Source organism: Scyliorhinus canicula, chromosome 24 (genome assembly GCF_902713615.1).
Source record: "Scyliorhinus canicula chromosome 24, sScyCan1.1, whole genome shotgun sequence".
In the NCBI taxonomy this organism is placed as follows: Eukaryota; Metazoa; Chordata; class Chondrichthyes; order Carcharhiniformes; family Scyliorhinidae; genus Scyliorhinus; species Scyliorhinus canicula.
Window position 1 is genome coordinate 6,854,734 of NC_052169.1, and position 17,680 is coordinate 6,872,413.

A 17,680-nucleotide genomic window follows, 5' to 3' on the forward strand; every position below is an offset into this window, starting at 1 on the left:
TAGCAACTGACTCAAGATGAGAAGCATTTCAGAAGCCAGGCGGGTACAAAAGCCACATAACTTGTCTCACCTTGTCGTCCCAAGCTTGTATCTGGAATTGCTGCAATGTGTCTCATGTTTGACCCTTCTTGCTACATTTGAAAGGGAACAGTGACTAATTGACGGTGTTCAAGCGCGTTGGGATGTTCTGAGAAATTTTATATATATATATGCAAGTTTAAAAAAAAATTTAGAATACCCAATTATTTTCTTTCCAATTAAGGGCAATTTAGCGTGGCCTATTCACCTTCCCTACACGTCTTTGTGTTGTGGGGGTGAGACCCACGCAGACACGGGGAGAATGTGCAAACTCCACATGGGCATGCTATGGAGTTTCAAGTGTTGATCTAAATGCTTCTTAAATTATATCATAGAATTTACGGTGCAGAAGGAGGCCATGCGGCCCATCGAGTCTGCACCAGCCCTTGGAAAGAGCACCCTACTTAAGCTCCATGCCTCCACCCTATTCCCATAACCCAGTAACCCCACCTAACCTTTTTTGGACACTAAGGGCAATTTATCACGGCCAATCCACCTCATCTGCACGTCTTTGGACTGTGAGAGGAAACCGGAGCACCCTGGAGGAAATCAACACACACATGGGGCGAACGTGCAGACTCCGCACTGACAGTGACCCAAGCTGGGAATCGAACCTGGGATCCCTGGAGCTGTGAATCAACTGTGCTAACCACTGTGCTACCACGCCTCCACCAGGGTTCCTGCCTCCACCATTCTTTTTTAGGCAGTGAGTTCCAGACTCCCACCACCCCCTTCATGAAAATGTTTTTACACAAATCCCCTCTAACTCTCCTGGCCCTTCTCTTAAATCTATGCCCCTCGTTATTGGCCCCTCAACATTTAGTCTCAACATTTTAATGGTGAGGCAGAGCGACGGCAGAGAAGGAGGGAAAAGGATGCAAATCCCGCTCTCCGGATCCCACCGCCTCGCCGGATGTCCAGGTGCCCAAAGATCATGGGGTTGGCAATCGGCCTGCTCAGTGAGATAAAGAACCATGGCAGGAATCTGTGACTCTGAGTGAACATCATACCCGAATCGAGGGACAGCCACTACTGACTGGTGATATTCCTGATTGCGACACATATACAGATGAATGATCCCAGAAAGCATTTTCAAGTGTGGCTGCACTTGTTACAAGAGAAGCACAAGGTGGCTCCGGGAATTCTGAAACAAGCGAGGGTGACAAGATATTTCTGTCCCTTAAGCTAAGCCCCGGGGAAATAAGTCAGGATGTTCAATGAAGTTAGAGTTAAAGTTAATTAGATACTTTCTGCTTTGTCTAAGGACATTTTCCTTTTTTTAAAATAATTTTTTAAATTTAAAGTGCCCAATTATTTTTTTCCAAATAAGGCACAATTTAGTGTGGCCAATCCACCTACCCGTCACATCTTTAGGTTGTGGGGGTGAGAGCCACGCAAACACGGAGAGAGTCTAAGGACATTTTTAAAAAGATCTGTATTTGCTTTTATTCATACCTACATGTATTGTTTTTATGTTGCTACACCCTTGACTAAATTTCATTGGTGCAATTATATGTTAAGTGAGGCCACAGGATAGGATAATATTTGTAAAAGTGTGCATTTGTCTTTCTTGAAAAGTAATCCTGAATGTTATCTATACTCCTAGGGTTTAGTTCACTTTTGTGACCCTTCAATACACGCTCAGGGACTCAGTAAAAACTGACAACCTCCTGGAATAGTGAAGCAGGCATGACCCACAACTACACTCTCCAAGAACAAATATTGACACAGGCCCCCATAACTTGCCAAGGCTCTTTCAACAGCACCTTCCAAATCTTCGACCTCAGGTGCCTGGGAACAGCACCACTTGCAAGTTCCCCTCCAAGCCACGCACCACCCTGACTTGGAAATATATCGCCGTTCCTTCACTGTCAGTGGGTCAGAATCTGAGAATTATTTTGCTAACAGCACTGTAGCTGTACCTGCACCAGATGGGCTGCAGTGGTTCAAGGCATCAGCCCACCAGCAAAAGCTTCCCAAGAGCATTTGGCTGAAGACTCTCAACCCATGAACAACATTTTAAAAACCTTCCGAAATAGCGTTTTTGTCCAAAGGAATGCAATGATTTTAAAAAATGACAACAGAGCAATATGAGGGATCGATTCCTGCTTGGAATCTGCGCGTTCGTCCCATGTCTGCATGGGTTTCCTCTGGGTCCTCCCACAAGTCCCGAAAGACGTGCTTGTTAGGTGAATTGGACATTCAGAATTCTCCCTCTGTGTACCCGAACAGGCGCCGGAGTGTGGTGACTGGGGGATTTTCACAGTAACTTCATGCAGTGTTAATGTAAGCCTACTTGTGACAATAATAAAGATTATTAAAAAAAGATGTGTTTGCAAGTGAATAATTGCAGAGCACCTGAAACCTAATACACATTCCTCCCAGCTCTAGGTTGACGGGAATCTAATAACCTTGCAGATTCATGGTATCAGTAGGTCCTAATACGAATACCTATGATCTAGGTACAAATGTTCATAGATGTAGGACTGTCAACATCAGGAACGTACGATTTACGATCAAAGGCAGAGTGGAGATACTAAAGTAATTTAAACATATGGAGCTGGGCTTTTTCAGAGGTGTCAACATCAGGGGAATGTTAAGAGTGACATTTACGATCAGCTCTAGCATCACAATTTGCAAATCCATTTAAACATGTGGAGCTTTGTTTAGGTTTAAGAGTAAAATACATCAAAAGAAATCACAGTTTCAGAGCAAAATGATTGATTGCTACTCCGATTGGATGACATTTGGTAAGTCTGGTTTTATTTTTCAGAATGAGATGGATGGGGACAGGCTACACTTTACAACCAAAATGACCATGGCTTTAAAAAAAAATCTTATATTGAAAACCCTCGGGCCATAGTGCAGAACACCAGCAAAGTTGAAAATAGTAAACAGCAGATGGAATAAATCAAGAAATTGTGACCAGGTTAGAGCAAGTAAGTGCTTCCATAGCCTGTTGATTGTAGAGGAATGATAAGTGCATAATAAGGTAGCATAACGTACACCGTATCTTCCCTAATGAAGGAAGGCCTCCAACGGGATTTGAATTGGAGTTGTCCTAATTGGAGAAAAGGAGATTGAGGGGACATTTAATTGAGGAATCCTAGATGATGATTGGCTTGGAAAAGGTAGAGATGGAAAATTGTTCTCATTAACTAAAGGTACAAAGACTGGGGGACACAGGTTTAAGACTTTGGGCCATAGATTCAAGGGTTGTGAGGAAGAACATTTTGAGGCAGCAAGTGGTAATAATCCGGGACTTGCTGCCATGAGGGTGGTGGAAATGGAGCCAATCAATGATTTCAGGAGAAAATTTCTGAGCCGCTTGAGGGAAATAAACTTGCAGGGTGATGGGTGAAGAGCAGGGGAATGGGACTCACTCTACAGAGAACTGGCATGGTCTTGATGGGAGGAATGGCCTCCATCTGCACCGTAAATGCCTCGATGACTTTGGCTCTACGAATCAGGCAGTGCTATTTTGTATGAGTTGTCTATAATGTAGACTGTAAAAATTTCCACATATTGAGGCCTAAATGAACATCCGGAGCAGACAAATCAGAGTTAACGTGCCAACTAATCAGCGCCCTTTTCTCATGCAATGTAACTTGTTGCTCCCTTTGAAATTCAGTACTTTTTTTGTCTGTCCTGATGTGTGCGAGAAGAAAAGCTTCGGCAGCACCTTTCTTTTTTCAGCGATAACATGTGTCATCTCTAATAAGGGAAGGCATCTCTGTGCCTTTGAAACAGGCAATGCTGAGCTGGTGCAAAAGTATTAGGTGCCCAGGGCAAACTTTCAATCCCTCACCCCCCGCCTTACAATTAACTTTCAAAAATGAAGAGTGTGCATTTGTCTGAATAGAAAAAACTGCATCTATAATCACAGATTTATTTTACATAATAAAGGAGAATATCTTGTTACTGATTGCAACATTGAGATTGTTCTACATTTTTCACAGTTATGCACGAGACAAAATGCACATTGTAATGCGCAATTTAATTTCTTTATTCTTTCATAGGATGTGGGCATCGTTGGGCTGGCTAGTATTTGTTGTCCATCCCTAAGTGCCCTTGAACTGAGTGGCTTTCGGGGCCATTCCTGAGGGCAGTTCAGAGTCAACCACATTGCAGTGGATCTGGAGTCACATGTAGGCCAGACCGGGTACGGACGGCAGATTTCCTTCTCTTTTTTAATATAAATTTAGAGTACCCAATTATTCTTTTCCAATTAAGGGGCAATTTAGTCTGTCCAATCCACCTAATCTGCACACCTTTGGGTTGTGGGGGGTGAAACCCACGCAAACACGGGGAGAATGTGCAAACTCCACACAGACAATGACCCGGGGCCGGGATCGAACCTGGGACCTCAGTGCCGTAGGCAGCAGTGCTAACCACTGCACCACCATATGCTGCCCCAGATTTCCTTCTCTCAAGGATATCAGTGATGAAGATGGATTTTGACGACAATCCGTGGTCATTGACCTGGTCTCCATCACTGAGACTAACTTGACATTCCAGATTTATTGACTGAATTTAAAATCCACCAGCTGCCACAGTGAGATTTGAACCCATGTCCCAGGGCATGTGCCTGGGCCTCTGGATCATCACCCCTGCCCCCATTCCAAATGGTGTGCCCGCACCACTTGCTAACAGGTTGCACCTGTGCTAGAAGATGGGAAACCATTATCCAATAACAATAGAGATTATTATGAGGAGTAAATGTGGTTGATGAGATAAATTCCGACAAACAATTTTTCCTCGATTGCATCGCAACCAAGGACCAGAAGAGTCCGAGTAGGAAATATGTAACCAAAATTTTAAATAAGACTGAAGCTCGTAAGAACTCTGCGGAACCATTAAAACCAGATGGAAATCGATGGAGTTCCTGAACAACACATTATTTCAATGCGCCTTTGACACTAAAATGAGACCTAACCTCCGCAGTCGGTCTGCTTTGCACAAGTTGAACGCACAGGCCGGGGCTGCCTGTGTACTATGGAACAAGAACAATGGAGCATGCAGACCTGAGCTCTCCGTGGACGACATGAGGTACAGGTTACTGTTTCATATTGTAGACAAGGACATTGACTCCATCATAGGAGTGCACTCATGTGAATCCCTGAACTTAGTTGAGCGACTGTATGTCCCGGAAGGCCGGCTGAATACTACAGATCCCTACCAGATGTCAGAGTGTGCACGGTTGATGAGGATTCAGGTGAAATCCAGGCAGAGGATGACAAATCCAGGCGTAGGGGCAGCACGGTAGCACAGTGGTTAGCACTGTTGCTTCACGGCGCCAGCGACCCAGGTTCGATTCCCGGCTTGGGTCACTGTCTGTGTGGAGTCTGCACGTTCCCCCCGTGTCTACGTGGGTTTCCTCCGGGTGCTCCAGTTTCCTCCCACAAGTCCAGAAAGACGGGCTGTTAGGTGAATTGGACATTCTGAATTCTCCCTCTGTGTACCCGAACAGGCGCCGGAATGTGGCGACTAGGGACTTTCCCAGTAACCTTATTGCAGTGCTAATGTAAGCCTACTTGTGACAATAATAGAGTATTTTTTAAAAATCAGACGAGGAGACGGAACAGCCACGAGCATCCCCAATTCTGGTCAACGGTCTTCAAGAAGGTGCCCGTGCCCATGGGTTGGGGACGGGAGCACGGCGAGCCCGTATTGAAGCATCCGCAACGTGTGAAGGTTAAATGGGCAGAGCGGGAGGAACCGCGGAGATTCACTCTGGAGTTTACGTTCGAGCCCAATGAGTATTTCACAAACGAGGCGGTGACGGAAATCGTCCAGACGGAATCGCCGGATCGCGGGCTGCAAAATCAACCAGAGGGAGGGCAAAAATGTCACGGTAACGGCAATTAGAAATGTCGAAGCGCTGGCAGGGCAGTCAGGGGAAGCGGGCCGAATGGCCCTCCTGTCATCGCCTCACGGGAAACTGGAACCAACGGGGCGGGGCGAGGGGGGGGCGAGCGGGGAGGGGGGGCAAGCGGGGAGGGGGGGCAAGCGGGGAGGGGGGGGGGCCAGCGGGGAGGGGGGCGGGGCGAGCAGGGAGGGGAGGGCGGGGCGAGCGGGGAGGGGGGCGAGCGGGGAGGGGGGGCGGGGCGAGCGGGGAGGGGAGGGCGGGGCGAGCGGGGAGGGGGGGGCGAGCGGGGAGGGGGGGCGAGCGGGGAGGGGGGGGCGAGCGGGGAGGGGGGGGCGGGGCCAGCGGGGAGGGGGCGGGGCGAGCGGGGAGGGGAGGGCGGGGCGAGCGGGGAGGGGAGGGCGGGGTGAGAAGGGCGGGGCGAGCGGGGAGGGGAGGGCGGGAGGGGCGGCGAGCGGGCAGGGGGGGGCGGGGCGAGCGGGCAGGGGGGCGGGGGGCGAGCGGGCAGGGGGGCGGGGGGCGAGCGGGCAGGGGGCGGGGGGGCGAGCGGGCAGGGGGGCGGGGGGGGCGAGCGGGCAGGGGGGCGGGGCGAGCGGGCAGGGGGGGCGAGCGGGCAGGGGGGCGGGGCGAGCGGGCAGGGGGGGCGGAGCGAGCGGGCAGGGGGGGCGGGGCGAGCGGGGAGGGGAGGGAGGGCGGGGGGGGGGCGGGGCGAGCGGGCAGGGGGCGGGGCGAGCGGGCAGGGGGGCGGGGCGAGCGGGCAGGGGGGGGGCGGGGCGAGCGGGGGGGGGCGGGGCGAGCGGGCAGGGGGGCGGGGCGAGCGGGCAGGGGGGCGGGGCGAGCGGGCAGGGGGGCGGGGCGAGCGGGCAGGGGGGGCGGGGCGAGCGGGCAGGGGGGGCGGGGCGAGCGGGCAGGGGGGGCGGGGCGAGCGGTGCTCTCGCGAGACCTGCGGCCTGTGGAAGGTGCTGGAAGATGTTCGGGTTCCGCTCCGTGGCCGGGCGGCGGATTGCGGCGGCGGTGAGTGAGCTGGGGGCGGGTTGGCGGGGTTCGGGCCTGCGGCCGCTCCAGCCAGCGGCTCCGGCTATGTGGGCCGCCCTTGCCGCCTGTGGCGGGCTGCAGTCCGGGCGCCCGCTGGGTGTTTTGGGGCCCGGAGGGTCAGGCTTCACTCCGTCTGTGGCCGTCCCCACAGGGGGTGGGGGTCAAGGTCAATGCGCCCAAACCCGCCGATTAATTCAACAGCCTGAATTCAATCGGAGAGAAAAACCTGCATTTCTGTAGCACCTTTCACAACCTCAGGAAGCCCCAAATCCCAATAAAATACCATTGAAGTGCACTCACCCTCTGAATGCACTACCCACAGCAGCCAATTTTCGCACAGCAAGCTCCCGCAGGTGGCATCCTGACATTGGCGGGGCTACCTCGTCCTCGAGTCCTGTCCAAGTCCCTGCGCTCAGCTACCATCCGGATCGAAGGACGAGGATAGGCACTGCAGGTGATCCTCGCCACCCGCAGGTTCCCCTCTGAGCCCCTCACCACCCCGACTTGGAAATATATCGGCCGTTCCTTCACTGTCGCTTGGTCAAAATCCTGGAAATTCCTGAGAGTGCGCTGGGTGTACCTACACCACAGGAAGAAGTCTTCCAACACCAGGTTAAAGTCCAACACTAGCTTTGAAACAAACCTGTTGGGCTTTAACCTGGTCTAAGACCTCTTACTGTGCTCACCCCAGTCCAATGCCGGCATCTCCACACCATGGCTACCATCTACACAGGGACTGCAGCGGTTCAAGTAAGCGGATCGTCACCACTTTCTCAAGGGCAAATCGGGATGGGCAATAAACGCTGGCCGAACCAGCGACGACACATCCCTTATGCAATTTTAAAAAAACTGTATTTTTGTTATGACAGTCATAACACAGATGTTATGACAGATCTGTGGCATCTGTGGCCAAGATGCAACAGATAACTCCCTGTTTTCACTTCGAATTGTGCTGTGGGATCTCTTGATGTCCAGTGGAGTCTTTGATATCTTATTCCCAGCCCTGGATGCCCAAATCCAAAAGTGCTGTGCAATCATTGTAATGGTTTTGAAATGCAGTCACTAGTGTGTGCAAATCATAGAATCCCTACAGTGCAGAAGGAGGTCATTAAGTCTATTGAGTCTGCACTGACCCTTGGAAAGAGCATCCTACCTAAATCCATGCCGCACCTATTCCCATAACCCAGTAACCTCAACTAATCTTTTGGACGTTAAGGCCGATTTAGCATGGCCAATCCATTTAACCTGCACATCTTTGGACTGTGGGAGAAAACCCACGCAGACACGGGGAGGAAATGCAAACTCCACACAATCACCCGAGGCCGGAATTGAGCCCAGGACCCTGGCACTGTGAGGCAGATATGTCAGCACTGCTTATGCACAGGAACGTGCTATAAGCAGCAAACAACTGACTATAATCTTTGATGGTGATTGGCAGAATATTGGCCTTCGGGACCTTTTGAATCCAATTGAGCAGCAGCCTGCTCAGAATGATGGAGTTGGTGCTTGTGATCCAGGATCCTTTCAGTTGGATATCATGCCGTGATGAGGGAGACATGTAATTTCACACACCTTTCCAGACAATGCCTCTTTAAATAAAGAGTCCAGAATTGATAAATGGGGGAGGAGGGTTCGGAGAGACTTGTATTAGATCATAGAATTTACAGTGCAGAAGGAGTCCATTCGGCCCATCGAGTCTGCACCAGCTCTTGGAAAGAGCACCCTACCCAAGGTCAACACCTCCACCCTATCCCCATAACCCAGTAACCCCACCCGACACTAAGGGCAATTTATCATGGCCAATCCACCTAACCTACACATCTTTGGACTGTGGGAGGAAACCGGAGCACTCGGAGGAAACCCACGCACACACGGGGAGGATGTGCAGACTCCGCACAGACAGTGACCCAAGCCGGAATCGAACCTGGGACCCTGGAGCTGTGAAGCGATTGTGCTATCCACAATGCTACTGTGCTGCCCTTGATGCGTTTGATGGGGATGGCGGGGGGAGTGGGTGTCTGTTTTGGGACGATGAACCTTTCATCACAAGGTTGGCACTTGCTTAGATTATTTTGTTTCTCCTTTCCTTGCACCCCTCATTCCGATTGAGAACAAGTAGGGAATAAAAAACCTTGCCTGGTGATGAGTGGTGAGGAATCCTGTCAATATCCAAGGTCAGGCCAGTTAGACGAAAAACAAATGACGTAATTGCAAACCTATTGACCTGAATGAAGCTGGGGTTACGCGGGCAGTTGTGCAGAGGTTATGACTTTTCACTTTCATAAGCATCATTGCAAATATGAGAGACCCGATTGAGTTTTTTGTCTGCGTAATGTGAACACGGTATCACTCTGGTCGTAGCAAATCCTGATGAGCCAAGTTGTGAAAATGATTGAAGGAATCTGATTGGTGTTGGGGGTAAGACCAGTGAACACGAGCTTCAAAACTGGATTCCTACCCACCCCAAAAAACCCTATTGCCCCCCAAACAAAACCCCAACCTGTCTGGCAGCACCTGTAGGGAGAGAAAAGAGCTAATGTTTCGAGTCTGATGACTCTGTCAAAGCTTTGACAAAGAGTCGTCAGACTCGAAACGTTAGCTCTTTTCTCTCCCTACAGATGCTGCCAGACCTGCTGAGATTTTCCACCATTTTCTCTTTCGTTTCAGATTCCAGCATCCGCAGTAAGTTGCTTTTATCCAAAACCCCAACTTGTTCACTTACATCTGCCAAATATAAGAATCTGTCTGTTCTGATTTTCGCGTGATTCCACTTCCATGTCCTGTGGTTGACTCTTGGGCGTCTGAAGCGATTTGCCAGGAAAACACATATCCGACGACATTGAACAAAAAGTAGGTTAATGCTTCATTCTACCCTAGATCAATTACCACACCTTTTCCACGGAATGTTAAACAAATAGATAATTGCAATTTACCTCTTGGTACTCCATTATAATCCCCATTTTTTGGGCCCTTCACCAATGACTTGAATCACAGAAAGCATAATAATATGTAAGCAGGTTGGTCCTCCGAACTGCAAGCAGTAATCCCATGTTTCCACTAAGTTCCTAAATCCCTTTGCTTTCCACAACCTTTCTGATCGCTTTTGTAGTGCCAACATGGTCAGCTTCGGTCATTCTGCATTCCACAGCTCTGCAATGCTCTGTGCTCAAAACAATTTAATCTTGTGGAACCTCGTGCCAGGCAGCATAATTGCTGGAAGTTGTCCTTTTTTCATCCAAGCTGCATGAGCTTTACATGTGGCCTCTTAATCTCTTTTCCAGCAAAACCAGTCAGTCTCCTGATCGGCCTCACCTGCTGCTGCTCATTAAACTTTATGGTACCTGCGGGCGACACAGTGGTGCAGCACTGCTGCCTCACGGCACTGAGGGCCCAGGTTCTATCCCGGCCCTGGGTCACTGTCCGTGTGGAGTTTCCACACCCTCCCCGCGTCTGTGTGGGTTTCACCCCCCCACAACCTAAAGATGTGCAGGCTAGGTGGACTGACCTCACTAAATTGCCCCTTAATTGGAAAAAAGTAATTGGGTACTCTAATACCTAACATTATTTGTAATGCGTTTTGAGAATATCATGGACTGCAGGAGAGAAGCTCGAGGTAATAATGTACCTCTAATTGGTTCCCACTCTTCATGCGATGACCCACATTAGGAGTCATTCTATAGATGTCAGTTGTCATCTGGTGATGGGACTTGTAGGATGTGACAAAGAGCAGCTTTCTACAAACGTGATCTGTGATTCGTAGTGAACAGCTTTGTGAGCTGTCCCAACTCCAAGGTAGCATGCTACAGCCCAAACATTTGGATTTTCCTGCTTGTGGAAGGATGTTCAAGATCTGGCATTTACTCTGCGGTGCTCACCATAATAGACATGGCTCTTGTCAAAATAATGAGTGTCTATAGTCTCTTCAAACACATGAGGCATCACTGCTAAATCTACTCCTCATTCCTACCGCCTGCCTATGTAGATGCACTAGCCAGAAGTTAATTGCCAGCAGCAGCACAAACAAGTTTACCGTTTCCTAACATGGGGTGCCGTGGTTAACTGAAATTGCTTTACTGCTGTTTCAGAAGAGTTCTGACATGTGGTTTAATACCATGTTGGTCAAGTCGTTTTTAACTGAAAATTTGTGGGTTCAACACATATCTGTATTATTCTGAGTGCCATGCTTTGGTGGCCCAATTGTGCACAATTGTTTGAATCAGAAAGGAAGATACATCAGCCAATTATCAGAAAATGTTTCAGTAGTTAACTTGCCGGTTATTTCACAAGTCGGCAGTAATGATGCCGCAGTCATTAATGATTTAGCCTGAATGTCCTTGTGGATCAACAACACTGAGATTTGGTGTTGGCAATGACATCAGCTACCTGAACGACACTGAAACCCGATGTTGACAGTGAGAGCTCGTGTTTGCTCCAATACTGACCTTGGGCTGTTTGTATTCCGGGATGAGACGTTGGGCCGAGGTCTTGTCTGTTCTTTCAGGTGGAATTATTCCACAGCCACTATTTTGAGAAAGTGTAAGAGATGGGGAAGTATATGAAGTTTCATTGGGCAAACAACCCAACAGTAGGTTTCCACTCTTCAAATCTTGGTCGTGTTTGGAGAGAGCACTTTGAGCTACCGTAAGCTCGCATGGTTACAGGTCTGTCACTTGGGAACAGCTTGAGGTGACTAAATGTCACACGGCAATATAATTTAACAATAAACTGTATTAACTCAATTCCCTATATTTTTGCCATTGTGTATTGGCACCAATATTATAAAACCAAGTGGCAGTTCAAAGCTTAAATATTGGCTTTCTGAAGTATTATAATATCACAAATTGCATTGTTTTTCACTTTCAACTTTAATTTGGTGCAGGATATTAAGGAGAGCACATAGCATCGTTTTTTAAATGTGATTTTTATTGAGTTTTTGCTATACAAAACAAATATAAATATGAACAAACAGTGGGAGTTAAAAGGAGAAAATAAGAAGTACAGTGTTTGTAGTGGTAATTGTGGTCCCCTGCGTTTCGCTTTCCACCGGTTGTCCTCCCTTTGCTTTTCTTCCCTTTGGCTCAGGTTGTTGTTGCATCTGCCCCCCCCCCCCCCCCCCAACCCCCCCCCCCCCCCCCCCCCCCCCCCCCCCGGCCATTTAGATCGGGATGGATTTAAGCAGCAAGAGGAACTGGGCAGTACGTTCATTTTGATTGTCTTCACCCTCCCCGCCAGGGAGAGTGGGAGTGTGTCCATCTCTGCAGGTCCTTTTAATTTTTTAATAATCTTTGTCACAAGTAGGCTTACATTAACACTCCAATGAAGTTACTGTGAAAAGCCCCCTGTAGCCACATTCCGGCACCTGTTCGAATACACAGAGGGAGAATTCAGAATTGAGGACCTGGGTTCGAATCCCAGCCCTGGGTCACTGCCCGTGTGGAGTTTGCACATTCTCCCCATGTCTGCGTGGGTTTCACCCCCACAACCCAAAGATGTGCAGGTTAGGTGGATTGGCCATGCTAAATTGCCCCTTAATTGGAAAAAAAAATTTTGTACTCTAAATTTAAAGAAAACAAAATTAAAAATTTATATTAAAAAAAAATGTCTCTAATGATTCTGACTCCACCACCTCTGCTAGCAGTGCATTCCACACACCCACCATTCTCTGTAAAGAACCTACCTCTGCCATCTCCCTTATACCTTCCTCCAATCACCGTAAAATTATGTCCCCTTGTGACAGCCATTTCCACCCTGGGGAAAAGTCTCTGGCTATCCACTCGATCCATGCCTCTCATCACCTTGTACACCTCTATCAAGTCACCTCTCTGCCTTCTTCGCTCCAGTGAGAAAAGCCCTTGTTCCTTTGACCTTTCTTCACAAGACATGCCCTCTAGTCCAGGCAGCATCCTGGTAAATCTCCTCTGTACCCTCTCCAAAGCATCCACATCCTTCCTATAATGAGGCAACCAGAACTGGACACAATATTCCAAGTGTGGTCTAACTAGAGTGTTATAAAGCTGCAGCAAAACCTCGCGGCTCTTAAACTTAATCCCCTGTTAATGAAAGCCAACACACCATATGCCTTCTTAACAACCCTATCAACCTGGGTGGCAAATTTGAGGGATCTATGTACGTGGACCCCAAGATCCCTCTGTTCCTCCACACTTCCAAGAATCCTGCCCTTAACCCTGTATTCAGCATTCAAATTCGACCTTCTAAAATGAATCACTACACATTTATCAAGGTTGAACTCCATCTGCCACTTCTCAGCCCAGCTCTGCATCCTGTCAATGCCCTGTTGCAACCTGCAACAACCCTCAACACTATCTACAACTCCCCCAACCTTCATGTCATCGGAAAACTTACGAACCAACCCTTCCACTTCCTCATCCAAGTCATTTATAAAATCCACAAAGAACAGAGGTCTCAGAACAGATCCTTGCGGGACACCACTGGTCACTGACCTCCAGGCGGAATACTTTCCATCCACTACCACTCGCTGTCTTCTTTCAGCCAGCCAATTCTGTATCCAGACAACCAGATTTCCCTGTATCCCATGCCCCTAACATTCTGAATGAGCCTGCCATGGGGAACATTATCAAATGCCCGCTACTCACCATGGGACCGTGGGATGAGGCTGCACCCGGCCCAGGAGCTCTCTGTGCCCGCCAGGGACCGGGGGGGGGGACAGTGAGTCACGGCTGCACCCGGCCCAGGAGCTCCCTGTGCCCACCACTCTCCGAAGGGACCGCGGGTCGAGGCTGCACCCGGCCCAGGAGCTCCCTGTGCCCACCACTCACCAAAGGGACCCCGGGTCGAGGCTGCACCCGGCCCAGGAGCTCCCTGAACCCGCCAAGGACCGGGGGGGACAGTGGGACGCAGACTCCGCACAGACAGTGACACAAGCCAGGAATTGAACCTGGGACCCGGGAGCTATGAAGTCATAGTACTAACCACTGTGCCCGTTTAAAAAAATAAATTTAGAGTACCTAATTAGTTTTTTTTCCAATTAAGGGGCAATTTAGCGTGGCCAATCCACCTAGCCTGCACATCTTTTGGGTTGTGGGGGTGAAACTCACGCATACACAGGGGAACCCCACACGGACAGTGACCCAGGGCCGTCATTCAAACCCGGGTCCTCAGCACCGCGGTCCCAGTGCTAACCACTGCGCCACATGCTGTCCTCTCGTGCTTCCCCTTTTAACTTCCTCCGTCAGGCTGGTCAGTTTCCGCTTGTGGATTCCTGTCCATGCATGAGCGATTTGGATCCCCAGTTAGTGGAATTTCTGCCGGCCTGTTTAAATGGCAGCCCCTCCAGCTGTGCCCCTCCAGCTATGCCCCTCCCCCTTATGGGTTCACCGGGAAGATCTCGCTTTTGCTCAAGTAAGGTTTGTAGCCTGAGAAGGTTACAAACTCTTTCAGGAGAGTCATGATTCCTTCCATGCTCCTTTGCACGGCCGAACTGTAGTGGAGCAGATCACCCACATAGAGCGAGACTCTGTGCCCTCTGTCTCCTCTCGGGATCCCTTTCCAATTCTTTGCCGCCCTAAGTGCGATCGCTAATGGTCGATTGCTAGGGTGTACAGCAGCTGGGGCAATAGGTATCCCTGCTTTGTGCCTTTATGCAGCTGGAAGTACTTAGAGCTGGTGGTATTTGTCCATACGCTCGCTGTGGGAGCGTTGGCAGTGAACCCTGTTCCTAGTCCAAACTGCTCAAGTATCACATGAGGTACTTACATTTAACTTTGTCGAAGGCCTTTTCAGCGTCCAGGGCAACCATCACCTCCGATGTTCTTTCCCCGGATGAGGTCATGATCACGTTCATCAGGCGTCTGATGTTCGATGTTAGCTGTCTACCCGTGACAAAGTCTGTTTCATCTTCTGCAACCACCTCTGGTTTGCAGCCCTCCAGCCTTTTGGCTAGGGTCTTGGCCAGTATTTTTGCATCTACGTTTAGCAGCAAGATGGGGCTGCAGGAACTGCATTCATTTGGGTCTTTGTCTTTTTTAGGCATCAGCGAGATTGAAGCTTGTGCTAGCATAGGCGGCAGTGTGCCCCTCGCCAGCGAGTCTGTGAACATCTCCCGCAGGTGCGGGCCAGTGCTGTTGCAAATCTTTTGTCGAGGTCCGTCAAACCGTCTGGTCCCAGAGCCTTCCCCGCCTGCATGGAGCTAATACTCTCCATGACCTCTCCCAGTTCTAGCGGTGCTTCCAGGCCCCGTTTCCTGCCCTCCCCCTACGACTGGCATGTCCAGTCCATCAAGGAACTGCTTCATCCCCGAGTCCCCTGCTGGGGGCTCTGAGGTATACAGCCCCGGCCAGAAGGTCTCAAACGCGTTGTTGACCTTGTCCAGCTCGGCTACTAAGTTCCCTGATCTGCGCTATTTCCCTCGTGGCTGCCTGTTTTCTCAGCTAATGAACCAGCAGGCGGCTAGCCTTGTCTCCATGCTCAGATAGCATAGTTTGAGAGAAACTAGTTCAGTTCATTTGTTGCTAGAATCAGATATTTCAGCAGTGAAATTGGGAAACCTTTCTAAGAATGGCAGAGGTTTGGAACTCTCTTCCACAAATGCCAATTGATAATTACATTAATTAGTTCTACATTTGAGAGTGATAGATTTTTGTTAACCAAAGGTATTAAGGGATATCGGGCAAAGGTGGATGTATGGAGTTAGCTCGCAGATCTATCATGATCTTATTGATTGGTAAACAGCCTCATGGCTCTGAGTGGCCTCCTTCCATTCCGCTAAGAGTTTGTAAGATTCTTATTTGCTTCTTTTCCAGATTTGCTACCTGCGGCGATTTCAGAGCACCCTTGTACTCGCAGAGCACAATAATGAAAAGCTGACTCCTATCACCCTCAATGCCATCACAGCAGCAAAAAAGCTGGGCGGAGATGTTTGCTGCTTGGTTGCCGGCACAAATTGTGGCAAGGTAAGACCAGATCTTTCAAAGGCTCGTGAACATTAGAGTCACCATTGGTATTACTAACTATTATCTCAGAGACATTACTGACTGCAAGAACAACTTGCATTTATACAGCACACTTGATGCAATAAAATGTCTCAAGGTGCTTCACTGGAGTGCAGTCCCAAAACAATGGCTCTGAGCCAAAGGAGATACTGGGACAGGTGACAAAGCGCTTGGTCAAAATGATAGGTTTTTGGGACTGGCAAGAGAGAGAGAGGCAGTATTTATTTGATTTGATTTATTATTGTCACATGTATTAGTATACAGTGAAAAGTATTGTTTCTTGCATGCTGTACAAACAATGCATACCGTACATAGGGAAGGAAGGAGGGACTGCAGAATATAATGTTACAGTCGTAGTAAGGTGTAGAGAAAAGATCAACTAAATACGAGGTAGGCTCATTCAAAAGTCTGATGGCAGTAGGGAAGAAGCTGTTCTTGAGTCGGTTGGTACGTGACCTCAAACTTTGGTGTCTTTTTCCTGACGGAGGAAGGTGGAAGAGAGTATGTCTGGTGTGCGTGGGGTCCTTAATTATGCTGGCTGCCTTTCCGAGGCAGCGGGAATTGTAGGCAGAGTCAATGGATGGGAGTCTGGTTTGCATGATGGATTGGGCTACATTCACGACCTTTTGTTATTTGCTGCGGTCTTGGGCAGAGCAGGATCCATACCAAGCTGTGATACAACCAGAATGAATGCTTTCTATGGTGCATCTATAGAAGTTAGTGAGAGTCGTAGCTGACATGCCAAATTTCCTCAGTCTTCTGAGAAAGTAGAGTCGTTGGTGAGCTTTCTTAACTATAGTGTTGGCATGGGGGGACCAGGCAGGTTGTTGGTGATCTGGACACCTAAAAACCTGAAGCTCTCGACCCTTTCTACTTCGTTCCCATTGATGTAGACAGGGGCATGTTCTTCACTACGCTTCCTGAAGTCAATGACAATCTCCTTAGTTTTGTTGACATTGAGGGAGAGATTATTGTCGTCGCACCAGTTCACCAGATTCTCTATCTAAATTCCTGTACTCTGTCTCGTTATTGTTTGAAATCCGACCCACTACTGTGGGGTCATCAGCAAATTTGAAAATTGAGTTGGAGGGGAATTTGGCCACAAAGTCATAGGTGTACAAGGAGTATAGTAGGGGGCTGAGGACACAGCCTTGTGGGGCACCGGTGTTGAGGATGATCATGGAGGAAGTGTTGTTGCCTATCCTTACTGACTGTGGCCTGTGGGTTAGAAAGTTCAGGATCCAGTCGCAGAGGGAGGAGCCAAGGCCATGGAGTTTGGAGATGAGTTTCATAGGAATGATTGTGTTGAAGGCTGAGTTGTAGTCGATAAATAGGAGTCTGACATAGGTGTCTTTGTTATGAAAATGAAATGAAAATCGCTTATTGTCACAAGTAGGCTTCAAATGAAGTTAGGTGAAAAGCCCCTAGTCGCTACATTCCTGTGTCTGTCCGGGGAGGCTGATACGGGAATTGAAACATGCTGCTGGCCTGCCTGGGTCTGCTTTAAAAGCCAGCTCTTTAGCCCTGTGCTAAACCAGCCCCACTAGGTGTTATCTAGGTGTTCCAAGGGTAGAGTGCAGGGCCAGAGAGATGGCGTCTGCTGTGGATCTGTTGCAGCGGTAGGCGAACTGTAGTGGATCAAGGCAATCCATAGAATTTACAGTGCAGCAGGAGGCCATTCGGCCCATCGAATCTGCACCGGCTCTTGGAAAGAGCACCCTACCCAAGGTCA

At 49.2% G+C, this 17,680-nt stretch overlaps 1 protein-coding gene across 2 annotated transcripts in view; it reads left to right on the plus strand.

The window, feature by feature from the left end:
• Nucleotides 1-6,851: 6,851 nt before the first annotated feature.
• The window catches only part of etfa (electron transfer flavoprotein subunit alpha), a 56,541-nt gene continuing 45,712 nt past the window's right edge, over nucleotides 6,852-17,680 (plus strand). For both annotated transcript variants that reach the window (XR_005458676.1, XM_038784157.1), the window contains exons 1-2: nucleotides 6,852-6,958; nucleotides 15,760-15,909. Coding sequence is in view for 1 of the 2 variants with exons in the window: in XM_038784157.1 (XP_038640085.1) it covers nucleotides 6,914-6,958; nucleotides 15,760-15,909 (195 nt within the window). In the remaining variant the exon portion in view is untranslated. The remainder of the gene's footprint in view (nucleotides 6,959-15,759; nucleotides 15,910-17,680) is intronic.